The 14541-nt window shown below is 45.7% G+C and overlaps 1 protein-coding gene across 1 annotated transcript in view; it reads right to left on the minus strand.

Moving 5' to 3' along the window:
- Nucleotides 1-1491: 1491 nt before the first annotated feature.
- Nucleotides 1492-14541, minus strand: part of CHRDL2 (chordin like 2) — a 60768-nt gene continuing 47718 nt past the window's right edge. Inside the window, exons 9-11 of the mRNA XM_074942889.1 lie at nucleotides 12715-12897; nucleotides 7192-7284; nucleotides 1492-1818 (exon numbers count right to left, since the gene is read on the minus strand). Coding sequence (XP_074798990.1) covers nucleotides 1739-1818; nucleotides 7192-7284; nucleotides 12715-12897 — 356 coding nt within the window. The 3' untranslated portion in view covers nucleotides 1492-1738. The remainder of the gene's footprint in view (nucleotides 1819-7191; nucleotides 7285-12714; nucleotides 12898-14541) is intronic.

Raw genomic sequence — 14541 nt, forward strand, 5'->3', positions numbered from 1 at the left:
CACCCGTGTGCTCGGAGGGGAGTAGGGGGGTGAGAAAGGTGCATAAAGGAACCTACTGACAATAAAGGAGTGACAATGGTGTCTGGTTGCCTGGCCACACCCCAGCGGTGGGGGAACATTCTTGTCGGATTACCGGAGCAAAAGCTGTGTGAAGGATCAGGTGCCCATCCTTGCGTTAGCCGGTGCTTTGCCTAGATAATGTCTATCTGGGAGGGCAGCTATGCAGGGAACTCCCTACAGTTTATAAAACCAAACGAAAGCGCTAGGCCAGTGGCAACTCTCAATGGGGAGAGTAAAAAAATGAGCACAGGGAAACCATAGGGGGTTGGAAATTCACACCTTGGCCCATATTCAACCCTGGGGTAACCCTGTTGAAGGTTTCAGAGTAGCAGCCGCGTTAGTCTGTATTCGCAAAAAGAAAAGGAGTACTTGTGGCACCTTAGAGACTAATCAATTTATCTGTTGAAGGTGGTGCAGTTACACTAGGGATGAATTGGGCCCTTGGATATCATGGGGCTTTCTAAGCACAGTAATGAATGGGTTTTAATTTTTAGAGCCTGGAGCTGCCCATCACCATATGGCCTTGAAAAGTAAATGTACGTGGCCTGCAAAGAGAAAAAATAATCTGTTGGGGGTTCTGCATTTTTTTCTATGTGGTGCAGAAAGGAGGCCTAGCCACTTCCACCCGTAGTGTTTTCCAGAAAAATAAGCCCCTTTCCCACCTTAGAAACATCAGGACTGTCAACTCTTGTCGTCTCTATTTTGTCGCTGGAGGTCTCCTTCGAGGACGAGAGAACTGGAGCGGGAGCTTCTTTGTCTCTCAGTTGAAGACAGAGGGTGAAGGATGTTTGAATCCTTCACAAGGAGGGTTTTCCCTCCTTCCTCTTTGTCAGGAGTTTGAGTGAAATAGGTGGTAAGTAAATCAAAGGAAATATAAAGCTCTGTAAACAATTGAACTAAAAATCCTCTTCCCTCTCTGTTGTCCCTGTTTAGGACCCTGATTCAGCCAGGACCCTAAGCATGTCACCTAACTTTAAGAACATGAATAGTTCCACTGAAGGAAGTGGGACTACTCACGGGATTAACGTTTTGTACTTGAACTCCTGGCTGAATTAGGGCCTAGGCCAGTCTGCAAAGAGGCTACATCCCTGGGAAATTTGCCATGATGGGTTTATAACATCACTAGTTCTCCAGTCCTCCAAGGAGTCTTCCAGCTAAAACAGATTCAAGAGCTGATATTTCTAAAGTAATATAGCTGGTTTGTATTTTAAACAAAACAAATGCTTTGTACATCACAACGGTGCTTAAAAAGGAAACAAAGGCGATTTTGTCTCTTTGCAGGTCTCCTTTAAGATGATAACGGTAGAAGGAATAAGACTCCTGTACTTTTTCACTGGTAGCCCATGATACTGGCTAGAGATACAAAACAGGTGGGAACCAGAGCCCGTATTTTCTCTCTTCACAGCGCACCACTCCTGTCTTCTCCTCCTTTTTTGGCACACCTGAAATCGTTGACGAGCAGGAGACAAGGGGTTGAGTCCCCCAACCCATCTCTGGGAACATTCCAAAGGGTGTCACATCCATGGTTGTAGCCGTGTTTCAGACTCAGATCTGTTGTCGTCGTTGGTTTGATTGCTTGAGTTTTTAGTTTACATCCATCTTTTTTTCCTTTTATTGCTGTGCGAGTTTATTTAATAATGCAACTTTTTCATATATATATATTTGTTTGTGTTTTTTTTTACAAGTTCTTTGTTTCTTTCTCTGGACTCTCTGTCATCTTAAGCCCTGATGTTTGGGCTCTGAAGTTGTTCCAGTGACCTATATGAGAAGAGAAGACAGATGGATATTCACTACAGATGACTCTCTGAAACTTGCCCTATTGGGAATGTAATACTAATAAATAATTATTATTTGTATTATCATGGCACCAGGATCCCTAGATATGGACCAGGACCCCATGTGCTAGGTGCTGTACAAACCCAGAACAAAAAGAGAGTATTATCTTATACTTACAATCTAAGTATAAGACAAGAGACAGATGGGGGAGTACAATGAATAGGGCCCTACCAAATTCACAGCCATGAAAAACGCATCACAGACTGTGAAGTCTCATGTCCTCCCCATGAAATCTAGTCTTTTACCCTATACTATACAGATTTCATGGGGGAGGCCAGAGTTTCTCAAATTGGGGGTCCTGACCCAAAAGGGAGTTGCAGGGGGGTCACAAGGTTTATTTTGGGGGGATTGTGGTATTGCCACCCTTACTTCTGCTCTGCCTTCAGAGCGGGGTGGCTGGAGAGCAGCAGCTGTTGGGCGGGAGTCCAGCTCTGACAGCAGCGATCCGCCAACAGCAGCGCAGAAGTAAGGGTAGCAGTGCCGCAACCCCCCTACAATAATCTTTTGACCCCCCCCCCCCCAACTCCTTTTTGGGTCAGGACCCCTACAATTACAACACCATGAAATTTCAGATTTAAATAGCTGAAATCATGAAATTTATTATTTTTTAAATCCTATGATCGTGAAATTGACCAAAATGGACTGTGAATTTGGTAGGGCCCTAGCAACGAAACAATGAGATCATTAATGTCGCACCTTCCATCCTGAAAGGTCCTAAAGGAGAGGACTTTGCAAAGGATTCGGTTATAGAAGAATAGTTCCTTCCGCTTCAGAGTGAAATTCTGTTGCCTGTTTTGAGCAGGAGGTCAGACTAGGGTGATCAGAGTGATCCCTGCTGGCCTTAAAATCAATGAAGTTATGGACTTGATCCTGCAGTTTGTGCTCAGGCACAATGGGAGTGGTGTCTGAGTAAAGACAAATATCTCCATGGATCACATCACCTCTGAAACTCAGCCGTCCACAGGGCAGAGGGTAGCATTCAGAAAACTATGTTGGGAGAAAGGTGGCTAAGGAAGATGAGAGCTAAACTCCTAATCTGTGCTCTGGGGTCTTTACAATCCATGCTACACTGAGGATGTTTACGTCTGTAAGATCTCACCAGAGAGACCTGCCAATAGTGAACTTACATTATCATTAGTTTTTATTTATTCGCATTAGCGTAGTGCCCCATCAACCCTGACTCCATCTTGGGATTCCACAGAGCATGGGGATTTCAAACGCAGGGGGGAGATGCTGAAACCATCCCTGCTGGGGTGATTTTGGGGCTTTCCACATCAGTTTTCCATTATGATTTTCAGTTGGAACCGCAAACCCAAAATAGAAAAAGACCTTAGCCCCCCTGCCCAAAAGCTACAGTGAAAGGTTTAGGATTAGGGTTAGTGTTGGGGTTAGATAAGGAAGGAGATCGAGAGAAAACCAGCACCCCAGGGGTCCTTATGTCGTTACCGTTTTCTTCCTGTTTTCAACCTGAATAGCGATGGAGGCGATGCATGATTGTCATGGAAATAAACTGCTATGCACAGATTCCTCCCACTCTGGGCCCCCTAGATCCCCACTCTCTAGAATCAAGCATATATAGCAAGCTGCTGCCCAGAAATACACCCACAATATGAAACAATCACATCCCCCCCATACCCATACCCATACTCCAGCGGCTCCCGGTCATTCCAATTTAAAACCTTCCACCTTCCTCCAACCTATTCCATGATCCTTGGGAGGAAGGGCAGATTTGAGGCAGTGTGGCGCTAGGGCACTGTTTTGGAACTCAGAAGACTTGAATGCTATTCTTGGCTCTGCCACTGATTTGCTGTGTGACCTTGGTCAAGTCAGTTCACATGTCAGTGCCTCTTTCTCCTCTCCCTCTTAGTTCTGGTTTGACTATCTAGACTATAAACTCTTAGGGGCAGGGACTGTCTCTTACTATGCATGTATAATGGAGCCATGATGTCAGTGGGGGCCTCTATGCACTACTATAATACAACTACTCAAAATAGCGTGTGGGTGTCAGGAGATGTGGTTTCAATCTGCCCAAGATTTCTGGTGTAATCTCTGGCAAATCGCCCAATTTACAAGGTTTCTCAATCTGTGAAACGGGGATTAAATAATCCTCATCTACCTCCAAAAAGTACTGGGCAGTTTAATTAGTTAGGGCCAGATCCTCAGCTGGTGAAGGCAGTTTACACCAGCTCAAGATCTGGCCCTTTACCTTCGTACAGCACTTTCAATATGGTAAGTGATAGAAGTGTTAAGTATTAATCGTATTAGTTAAGTACTAATCGTTCGTATTGTGTGGGTTTTGGAAGAATTGCACTTCTTTTTGTGTTCATGGAGCATCCAAGAAAGTATCACAGTTTTCTCAGATGTATTCATTATTAAAACCGATTCAACACATTTTGGGGGTGAAATTTGTTAATTCTCCAGCTCATCATTGGAAATCTGAAATTCACATTCTGTTACCTCGTTGTGATTGGTCACAAACCACAACCTTGTTGTGATTGGTCATAACCCCCCTGTGATGGGTTTTTTCCCTGGCCTCTTATTGGCTAAGTGTAATTCCTTTTCTTCTAGATTTCTGGATTACAAATTTAAAATTCCTTTTCTGCAAACACTCTTGCTAGTAAAACCTTGGCATGCGGCTGTACAAAGGGCTGGGAAGGACCTTAGATTAAATATTCAAGTGGAAAATATTTTTAAGTATTTGCCCAGCTCTTGTTGTCATTAAACTCATACAGAGTGTCAGCTGAGTCAGAGAGTAAGGATGGTCCAGTGGGTAGGACAGTAGCCCAGCATCCGAAATCGCTGGGTTCAACTTCCAGTACTGCCATAGACTTTCGGTATAATCTAGGGTGAGTCATTTAGTCTCTGTGTGCCTTACTTCTTCATCTGTAAAATGGGGATAATAAAACATCCGTACCTCACAAGTGTGCTAAGGGAATAAATACATTACAAATTGTGAGGTGCTCGGAGGCTATGGTAAAGGGGCCTTATATATATTTCAGATGGCTAGGGGACACACTATAACAAATAAGTGCTGTTGTATATTGGTTCAGATTTATTTTACTGTTAAATATCACAATAATTGTTGTACACCCAACTGAAAATCAGCCACGGAAGATGCTGGGGAAGCTGTCTTTTGTATTGCTAGTAAGTTTCTGATTCCAATATTCTATACAGTACTTTGAACCCTTCCTTATTCTCCCAGTAGCTGATCTCAGCACCTTTAATCCCAGGAAGGATTGTGTATCCCTAATGCTGTCATCTCCGGGAGGAATATTTTCTAGCTGAATTAGTCTCCTGTCACTGGACAATTGCTGGCCAAGGCTTTCCTAGAAACCTCGGTAACTGTAATTGGTTATTTCACAACATTGCTATTTTTTCACACCACAGTCCCTTTCGAAGCAGTGCACTTGTGAAATTGCAGAGAGCAGGGTGTTTAGGTCATCGGAAGCTTCATCGGGAAAAACAGGATTACAATGACATGGTGTTAATCCTTGTGTGGGCGAAATAAGGATGAACAAAAGGAATTTTAAACAGTTATTTTAGGCATGTCTGCCTTGGACATTTTGCAGCCCAATTAATTTTTGTTCTTGAAATCTCCACTGTGCATGACTTTAAACAATGGTGCATTATGCATGACTCAAGAATGTGAGTGCTCACAAAAGGTGCCAGTCTATTTAAATCCAGAGACTGTGAGCAGAGCTCACCAGAGCAACAAAAGACCCTGTCTCCTCAGGTGAGGGACGGGCCAGATAACCCAGGATTTAAGCGCGCACAGCAGACAAAGAATAAAAATCAGGGACAGGAGCAAGGGTCAAAGGTTTAAAACGAGCTCTCCCGACAGCACCACTGCTCTGCAATGGAGTTCATGGAGTCGGTCAACGCTGCCTAGGGGAACTCTACCTGGATACATGAAATGACCAGGAGGGAAACATGGACTGATGGCCTCAGAGACTAAAGTCCTCTAGTTATCCACCAAACACATGGCAAGTAATCCCACACAACCCTGCTTCAAAACCCTCTGAAGTCTGGAGGTTTTTAAGAACAGGTTGGTGTGACAGGGTGCTGGGCACAAAGTGCTTAATCAGCCCCCTGCCACACCAGCCCCAATCAAGGGGAATGGATCGGGACTGGCTGAATAGCCCTGCCTGCTTGGCAACTAGAAACGCCTGCCAGCCTAAGTAGCTGGGGTTATAAAGGCTGGGAGGGAGGGAGGCAGAGGCTGAGAGGGACTGGTGGCTCTGGTCTGCTGCTTGTGAACCCTGGCTGTAAAATCCTGTATAAGGTGGTGGTGGGAAATAGATATAAATAAAATACACTGGCGATTGCATCAACCCGAGGCGTCCCTGACTGGTTTGTGAGGGCAGCGGGGCAGAAGCTAGAGGGGCCCAGCTGCGCCTCGCTACAGTTGGACAAACAGCTGTCAGGGACTGTCTAGGTTTACTAGGTCCTGCCACAAAGCAAGGTGCTGGAACAGGGGGGACCAGGGGGCCACGGCCCCACCACTTTTCACTGGCCGTAAGGGCGAGCGACAGGGGGCCAGAGAGGAGAAAGCAGGGGGTGGGGTCTTGGGGGGAAGGGGTGGTGTGAGGGCAGAGCCTTAGGGGGCAGGGCCATGGTTCGGGCGCCAGTGGCCACTTTTAGGAAGCTCCCTCCACTCCTGGCTGGACTCACGTCCCTTCCAGCCCTATGTTTCTATGATTCTCTGCCATGGCTCCACTGAGCTGAGACCCTCACTTTCATGTTACACAGGCTGCTGAGCAGCTATCAGACGATCAGTCTTGGCATGGGCCAAGCGGTGAATGACTATGCAGCTCAAGCCTGCCACAACCACTCTCTGTCAGTATGTGGCCTGGTGATGCCAGGTTATTACAACATTTACACACTTCCAGGAACACGAAGGAGGGTTTCAATATTTTGGGGAGATTTTTTTCAAAGCCATTGCATCACTTTTTCCGGTAATGCCAGATGGATTAGATATAAAAATCAAACAGTTTTACGGACTTTGGAGAGATGTGACCTTTGGGTTGCGTAATCGCGTGTCCACTTTAAGGAATTTGGCTGGTCTTTCCAAACGTCATAAAGTGAAAGTGTGACTGGTAACAGAGCAGACTGGGCACGTTTAAAGACACTTAGTCTGTGCCCCTTGTTAAGTGTAGACAAGTCAGGTTGCTTGCACCACATTTCATTCCCCCTCTTTGCTCAGGGGGGTACAAAAGGTCTTTATGGGATGGCTAATGAACCCAGTCTGCTCTTGCCAGGAGGTTACAGAAGTAAAGATTTGCCCTTTATTTGTACCTTCATTTGTTCTGGTGACCAGCCTAAAGTTCTGCGCTTCTAGGTTGAACTCCTCTTTCCTGATCTTCTTGACCTGTATCAGATGAAATATTCCTGGGGACAGAGATGATCGGCATGAACATTTTACAGCTAGTTCGATCTTAGCTCCATTTTAAAACAGAACAACCCCACCACCACCAAGGAAAAAAAACTTCTCTTTCGTTAGCTAATTAGAAAGGTAAAAGCATAGGAACAGTGGAAGCACCAGACTGGATCAGACCTGTGGTCCATCTAATAAAAAGCCAAGAGTTGCCATACGGGGTCAGACCATGGTCCATCTCGCCCAGTATTCTGTCTCCAACAGTGGCCTTTACCAGAGCTTCAAGGGGAATGTACAGAACAGAGCAGTTATGGAAAGATCTACTGCTGTCTTCTACCCCTGACTTCTGGTAGTCAGAGATTTAGGGTTACCGCAACCATGGGGTTGCACATCTGACCATCTTGGCTAGCAGCCATTGTCCCCATGAACTTATCCAGTTCTTTTTTGAACCCAGGTATACGTTTGGCCTTCACAACATCCCATGGCAATGAGTTCCACAGGTTAGTTGTGCATTGTATGAAAAAGTACTTCCTCTTGTTTGTATTAAACCTGCAGCCTATTAATTTCATCAAGTGGTCCCTGGTTTTTGTATTGTGGGAAAAAGTAAATAAACCTTTCCTATTGACTTTTTCCACACCAGTCTTGATTTTATCGACCTCTATCAGATCCCCCCCTTAGTCCTCTCTTGTCTAAGCCGAACACCCCTAATCTTTTTAGTCTCTCCTCATATGGAAGCCGTTCCATACTCCTGATCATCTCTCTTGCCCTTCTCTGAACCTTTTCCAGTTCCACTATCTCCTTTTTGAGATGGGGCGACCAGAACTGCAGCAGTATTCAAGATGTGGGCGCACCATGGATTTATATCGCGGCATTACAGTATTTACTGGTTCATTATCTATCCCTTTTCCAGTAGTCCCTAACAGTCTGTTCGCCTTTTCGACTGCTGCTGCGCACTGAGCAGAAGTTTTTAGAGAACTATCTACAGTGACTCCAAGATCTCTTTCTGGGATGGTAACAGCTGGTTTAGAACCCATCGTTGTGTACGTAGAGTTGGCATTACTTGTTCCAATGTGCCTAACTTTGCACGTATCAACATTGCCTTTCATCTGCCACTTTGTTGCCCAGTCACCCGGTTTGGAGAGATCCTTCTGTAACGCCTCGCACCCCATTATCTAGTCCTGTCTCCGAGAATCGCAACACCAGATACTTCAGAGGAAGGTACAAAAACCCTTGCATTGAGTTATCATGATTTCAAAATATCTCTGTAATAATAGGAATAACTAATAACAGTAGCACTTGGAGACCCCAGCCAAGGCCAAGGCCCAGGCCCCATTGTGCTGTACAGCACCTAGCGCCTGATCTCAGCTGGGGCCTCTAGCTACTACCATAACACAGACAATAACAATATGACAACAGGACCCTCTCTCTCATGGCCCTCCTGACAAACACCTCCAGCCTCATCTCCGCACCCCTCTTTTCAGAGCCCCTCGTTCCCGTGTCCATGGCATTGGCTGGTGCTGATCCATATTTCATTTTTCTAGGCATTCAGCAGCCAACACTTCTTTTAATCCCCCAGTTTAGCAATGTAGCTTGACTAGGAAATATAAAAATATTTCTACATAGAGTTATGCTTCTTTTGTGCCAGAGTCAGACTGCGAGCGGGGGCGTTTGAGTCAATTGTTTAATTCAAGAAAACCAGAACATGTATTTAGCAATGGAAATGACCTTTAAGATGGATTAGGTATTATAACGTTCATCTTAAGTAGTGAAGTACTGACAAACGTGCCAGGTATGCCTGGAACATCCTTCTTCACCCTCTCACTTAGCCTCTCTTCGGCCAAGGGCAACCTCTGTGTCCACTGGTCTGGATGTGAGAGGAAGTGTCAGCTAGTGGTTGAAACAGAAGACTCAAAGGCATGACTAGAACTGAGGGAATCATGTTTGATTTTTCGATTTAGTGGCCAAATTGAAAAATCGAAGAAAAAACCGGTTAATTTCAAATCCAAATTGAGGTCTTGGGGTTTTTTTTCAATTCTTCTCAATGAAATAAAAAACCTGAAAACATTTCCTTCTGGTCGAATGAAACATTTTAAAAATGTCATTTCAGATCACCGTTTTGGACAGTTCCAAAATTCTTGTTTTCAGTTTTTTTCAGTCGAAGCGACTTGCCGAATTTGACCTAAATTCACAAATAGTTTCAGCGCCCAGAGAAATGCATTTTCTGGTGAGTTTACTATTAGCCAAAATAAAAAGTCACCCGGCCTTAGCCCTGACTCTTGGGCTCCATTTCTGGCTCTGGCTCTGCCTCTGAGCTGATCTGTGGCTTCGGGCAGCCTCAGTGTGTTCTCTGTAAAATGGATATACTTCCCTCACCGGAGTGCTTAGAGGCTTAATTAGTGACTTGATGAAGTATTGTCCAGTGAATAGGGTGCTCGCCTGGGCTGTGGGACACCTGTGTTTGATTCCTCTTCTGACACAAACATCCCATATGACCCTGGGCAAGTCACCTAGCCACTCTGGGCCTCAGGTCCCCATCTGGAGAATGGGGATAACAGCCCTGCCCTACCTCACAGTTGGGAGTTTGAAGATGCTCGGATACTCTGGTGATGGGGGCCATGTAAGTACCTTAGTTAGATGACTAGAAAACATTGAACTTCCTCAGCTATAAAAGATCAGAGTAGATTATGGATCACACTGGAGCATCCATTTCAGTAGGACCCAGAGGGGCTTCACAGAGAAGAAGTCTTCTGTCTGAGGGGCTAAGAGGATCCAGCGGGGTTAGCAGATAGGTGGAGAGAGACAGATGTCCTGTCCTCTTAAGGAGCTCAGCTTCCTGAGGGGATCCTTGCTGCTGCTGCTTTTCTCCTTCATTCACCTTTCCTAATGGGCAAAGGCAACAGTCCTAGCCATGTGAGAAAACCATGTGCGTGTCTGTGTGTGAACTGACACAGCCCCAAGCGTGTGTCTATAGAGAGTGCCACACAGTCCTGACAGCAGCATACATGCGTGAGAGACAGAGAGAGAGAGCGAGCGAATGGCAGCTGACACCGGCCTGGCCAACAAGCTACATGTGTCTTTTTCTCTGAGACAGTGAGAATTGCTACTTTTCACAGAATCATAGATTTTTAAAGCCAAAATGTACCATTTTGATCATCTAATCTGGCCTGCATAAAGGCCAGAGAACCTCACCCAGTAATTCCGGGGAGGGGGGGGAAAGAGAGAGAGAGAGAGAGAGAGAGAGAGAAATCTGCTAAAATGCTCCATAAAACTGTCTTATCAACAGCCTGAATAAAAAGAGACAGGGACAGAAAAAGTCAGTATGTGCGTGCCACCCTGTGACGTGACTACGGGGCTCAGCTCATCTATCTGCTCCCCAGGAGTCCGGCTACAGAGTGACAGCAATGGCGGCAGGGGGCTAAGAGAAGGTCTCCTCAAAGCCCACTTCTTCCTGCTCTCTGCCCCCAGCTCTAAGCCCCACCCCAGTGCATAGAAACAGATTTAAAAAGCAACGCCAGTGCTTTATAATGCCTTAGGAAATAACAGCACTTGCCTGCTTCACAAGGGTGTTGCCACGCTTACTAAATTAAGATGATGTTAGGTCTAGGTGTACTTAATCCTCAGCACCGGGGGCTGGACTAGATGACCTCTGGAGTTCCCTTCCAGCCCCACAGTTCTATGATTCTATATTTACAGAGTGCTTTGAGATCCTCAAATGAAACACATGAAGAGTGTCCTCTTGCGCCCTCTGAAATCAATGGCAAAGTTTGCACTGATTTCCACAGGCCCAGAATCAGGCCCTGTACTATTATCATTGAAGTGATGTGTAGACACAGCCTGTACCAAAGCAGGAACAGATAATGCCGCTTAGGGGTGAGAAATACTATAGGTCACACACAATAGCGAGGTGGATGAACTCCAATGGTCTGCTCCCAGCCTCCCTCCACCCACAAGTCTTCTTCTGTTACTCGAGTGAAATACAGTGCCGTGGTGGAATCCATACGTGACTGTGCTCACACAGTCTCCCAGCAGCAACACTCTGTGCTGCCAAGCAAAAGAGCAGAGCTGGGCTCTTGGATGAGGGCTTTCCCTGTCTTGGCTGGCAGGGCTGGAAGCTCCCTGGAGGCATTAAGCATTTGGCCTTGGTAGGTGGGAAGACCACACCATGCACTGTTTTGGTAATGACCCCTGCCAACCAATGATGAGCAGCCAGTGTCTGCTAATGAACTTGGCCCGATATCCTGAGTCAATGTCTCAGACTGTGACAGTCCTTCAGTGCCTGTGAATCTCAGCAGCCCTGGCTGGAGACAGAGCCAGGCCTAGGAAGGATGGATACTCCAGTGAAGGAGCTCAGATACCATGGCAATGGGTGTCCTTATTAAAATCTAGATAGGTACAGCCTTCATATTATATTATATATTATAGAGGTCACCTGAGGAAGAAGAACCTGGCCAGTGAAAGAAAGAAGGCGTTTATGGGTATGGATAGAATATGGGCTTAGTGAACCATAAGGAACAACTGAAATGGAGATCTTCTGATATAATAATACCCTCTATTTTCAAGCACCCAGAGCCTTCTAGCCCGCTCCAGTTTATTATGGGTGACCCACAGAGCAATCATCTATTAAATCAAGAATCTGAATTACAATGGGCAGTGGATAGTGGCTAACAGATCCAGTGTCAATAGGAACATAGGATGTAGGACTGAAAAGGGGACTTTGAGTCCCCTTCTATTGTAAATTGGTGTAGATCATTTGAAGTCAGTGGAGTGACACTGACTTACACCAGCTGAGGAAACTGCATGGTACCATACTATATGTATAGTGTTTAATCTGAGGTCTCCTCTCATTTTACTGCTTATTAGCTATACTTCAACCTCAAAAATTGAGAGTTTTGGGTCAGATCAGTATTCAAAAGTTTGGATCCAAATCCATCAAGCCTGGAGAACTGGACATGTTGTGTGATGTTGATTTCCAGTGTTTGCTGTTTCCTGTTGAGTCAGTATGCCATGAGAAGAGTTTTATTGCAGTATTGCAATCTTTGCTCTTTCAGTTTGGGGTGGAAGATGGAGAGGACACAGATCAGGCAAAAATGAAAAGGAATGAATGGAACTCTTCTGAATGTCAGAAAGAGTTCACCTTGGGTTTGGTGTGAATTCAAGGGCAGTGGTTGAAGGAGGGTCAGATTTTATCCAGACTGGTTTACTCAACTACTGTGCATCAGGTCTGTCTTACAATGGGGTTACTAGACACATCTACCTACAATCAATGTTAACCATGGAGATGTCTCCAAATCAGCAGACTGAGATTACCTAGGTAGGAGCATTGCTGAAAGAAGCCAAAAACATGATTCTCCTGCCAAAGCTAGAGAGGAGACTAAACAGGTATAGCCAATGACCCTTCAAATAACCCTTAAAAATTCTTTGCTGGTTTCATTCACCAGATTCACCTTTTACCAGTTTCCAGCTGTAAATTTCCACCTCTTCAGAAGAGTCTTTCTCGACTGCAATTTTTCTCAGGTTTTCCTGTGGGCTCTCGGAACCGGGTGGCACAAACATGTAGACTGATACCCTGTTCAGATTCTGGGCACATCTGGGGGTATTTATTTCATCAGTCGGCTTGACTTTGGCATCTAGGCACAAACAAAGTCAGCATTAGTTGTTTCGCAGCTCTGTAGCCAATAAGAGTGGCGCAAAGAAGGTAGACCAGGACTCAGAGCAAGTCCACACTGCAATCAGAGGTGTGATTACAGCTCAGGTAGACATATCTGAGCTAGCTTTGATCTAGTTAGCATGTGTACCGATTGCCGTGAAGACGCAACACCACAGGCTTCAGTGTGGGCTGTCCGAGCCCACCCAGAACCCTGAGCATGTCCTCGCATGCCTAGTCCATGCCAGGATCCATGCCTGTGTCTTCACTGCTAATTTTAGCCACGCTAGCTAGAGCAAAACTAGCATGGGTATGCCTACCCAAGCTCCAATCACACCTTTGACTGTAGTATAATTGAGTCTTAAGGCACTTATCTGAAAATAAGGAGCACCGAATATTATAATGAGTTTTAAAAGGAGACCATTGAGTTTTCTGTAAGTGGACGGAGACCATGACCGTATTGCTATTGAATGCTGAGATAGTGACGTACCCTAGCGTTAGCAATGGTGAAGGTAGATTTTTTTTAAGTTCTCTGTTATTTGCCATGTGGATTGTTAAAAACCATTATTTTTCCAATTCACAGCCTCTGTGTTATACACAGAAAGTGGTAGGGGTCAAATAGCAGCAAACTGAAAACTTGCCCAAAACAAAAAGGAGCAAAATTCTTATCTCAGATCCTGTCGGTGGAGCTCAACTTGATTTGCTCTCCCTACCCATGAGGGTCTCTTAGGGTATATCCGGGGGTGGGGGGGTGGGGGGTGCTTCAGAGCCTGAGCTGCAACTTCCAAGTGCTGTCTACACAGTTTGTCTACACCGCTGTTTTTAGCGCATGAGCCCAAGCCCCACTCGCCCAAGTCTGTCAACCCAAGCTGGGAGGCTTGCTCTAAAATGCTGCATCGACCTACCCTCATTGACTTCAGCGGGGATAAAGTAGGGCTCAAACCCAATCCCTGGATCTGAACACTCTTGAATTTGGGGGATGATTTACCAATCTTTGGGTCAGATCCTCAGCTGCTGTAGATCTGCACAGCTCCGTTGAAGCCAGCAAAGCTATGTTGGTCTACACTAGTTGGGGCTCTGGCCCTTTCATTTGGCGGTGTATGTAACACATTGGCCTACCACGTGGGATTGATCAGTCCCCATCTGCAGATCATCTGCTGGCCCTCCCTGCCAGGGAAGGGAGACGGGCATTGAGACTCTAGAAGACAAGTGCTCTGTACAGTGTTGTTATTGGGGCAACTCATGCTTTTTGGGCATGGGCTCCAGAAAAACAAAGCAAATCTTCCTGTCCTGAGCAGTGAATGAGAGGAAGGTGTCAGAAGATGTATATTAACGTAGATCCTCCCCTGGGCTTCTTACACTGGCTTTACATGGGTAACTCCATTGACTTTAGTGGGGTGACTCCTGATTTAAATAGTTGTATCTGAGAGGGGAATCTAGCCTGGGCATAGCTACTCTGAATTGGCACCTCCCGACACCTGCCTGGTAGGGACTTTTCCAGCTGCACCCCTCTCTTCTGGCCCACTGGCAGGTCATTTACACTAGTTCAGACTCATTGGACCGGTTTGTGAGCTCACTTTCCCCAGCCAATCAGGAATAATTTCAATTAAACCAATGGGATGGCCCC

This window comes from Natator depressus, chromosome 1 (assembly GCF_965152275.1).
Source record: "Natator depressus isolate rNatDep1 chromosome 1, rNatDep2.hap1, whole genome shotgun sequence".
Taxonomy (NCBI): Eukaryota; Metazoa; Chordata; order Testudines; family Cheloniidae; genus Natator; species Natator depressus.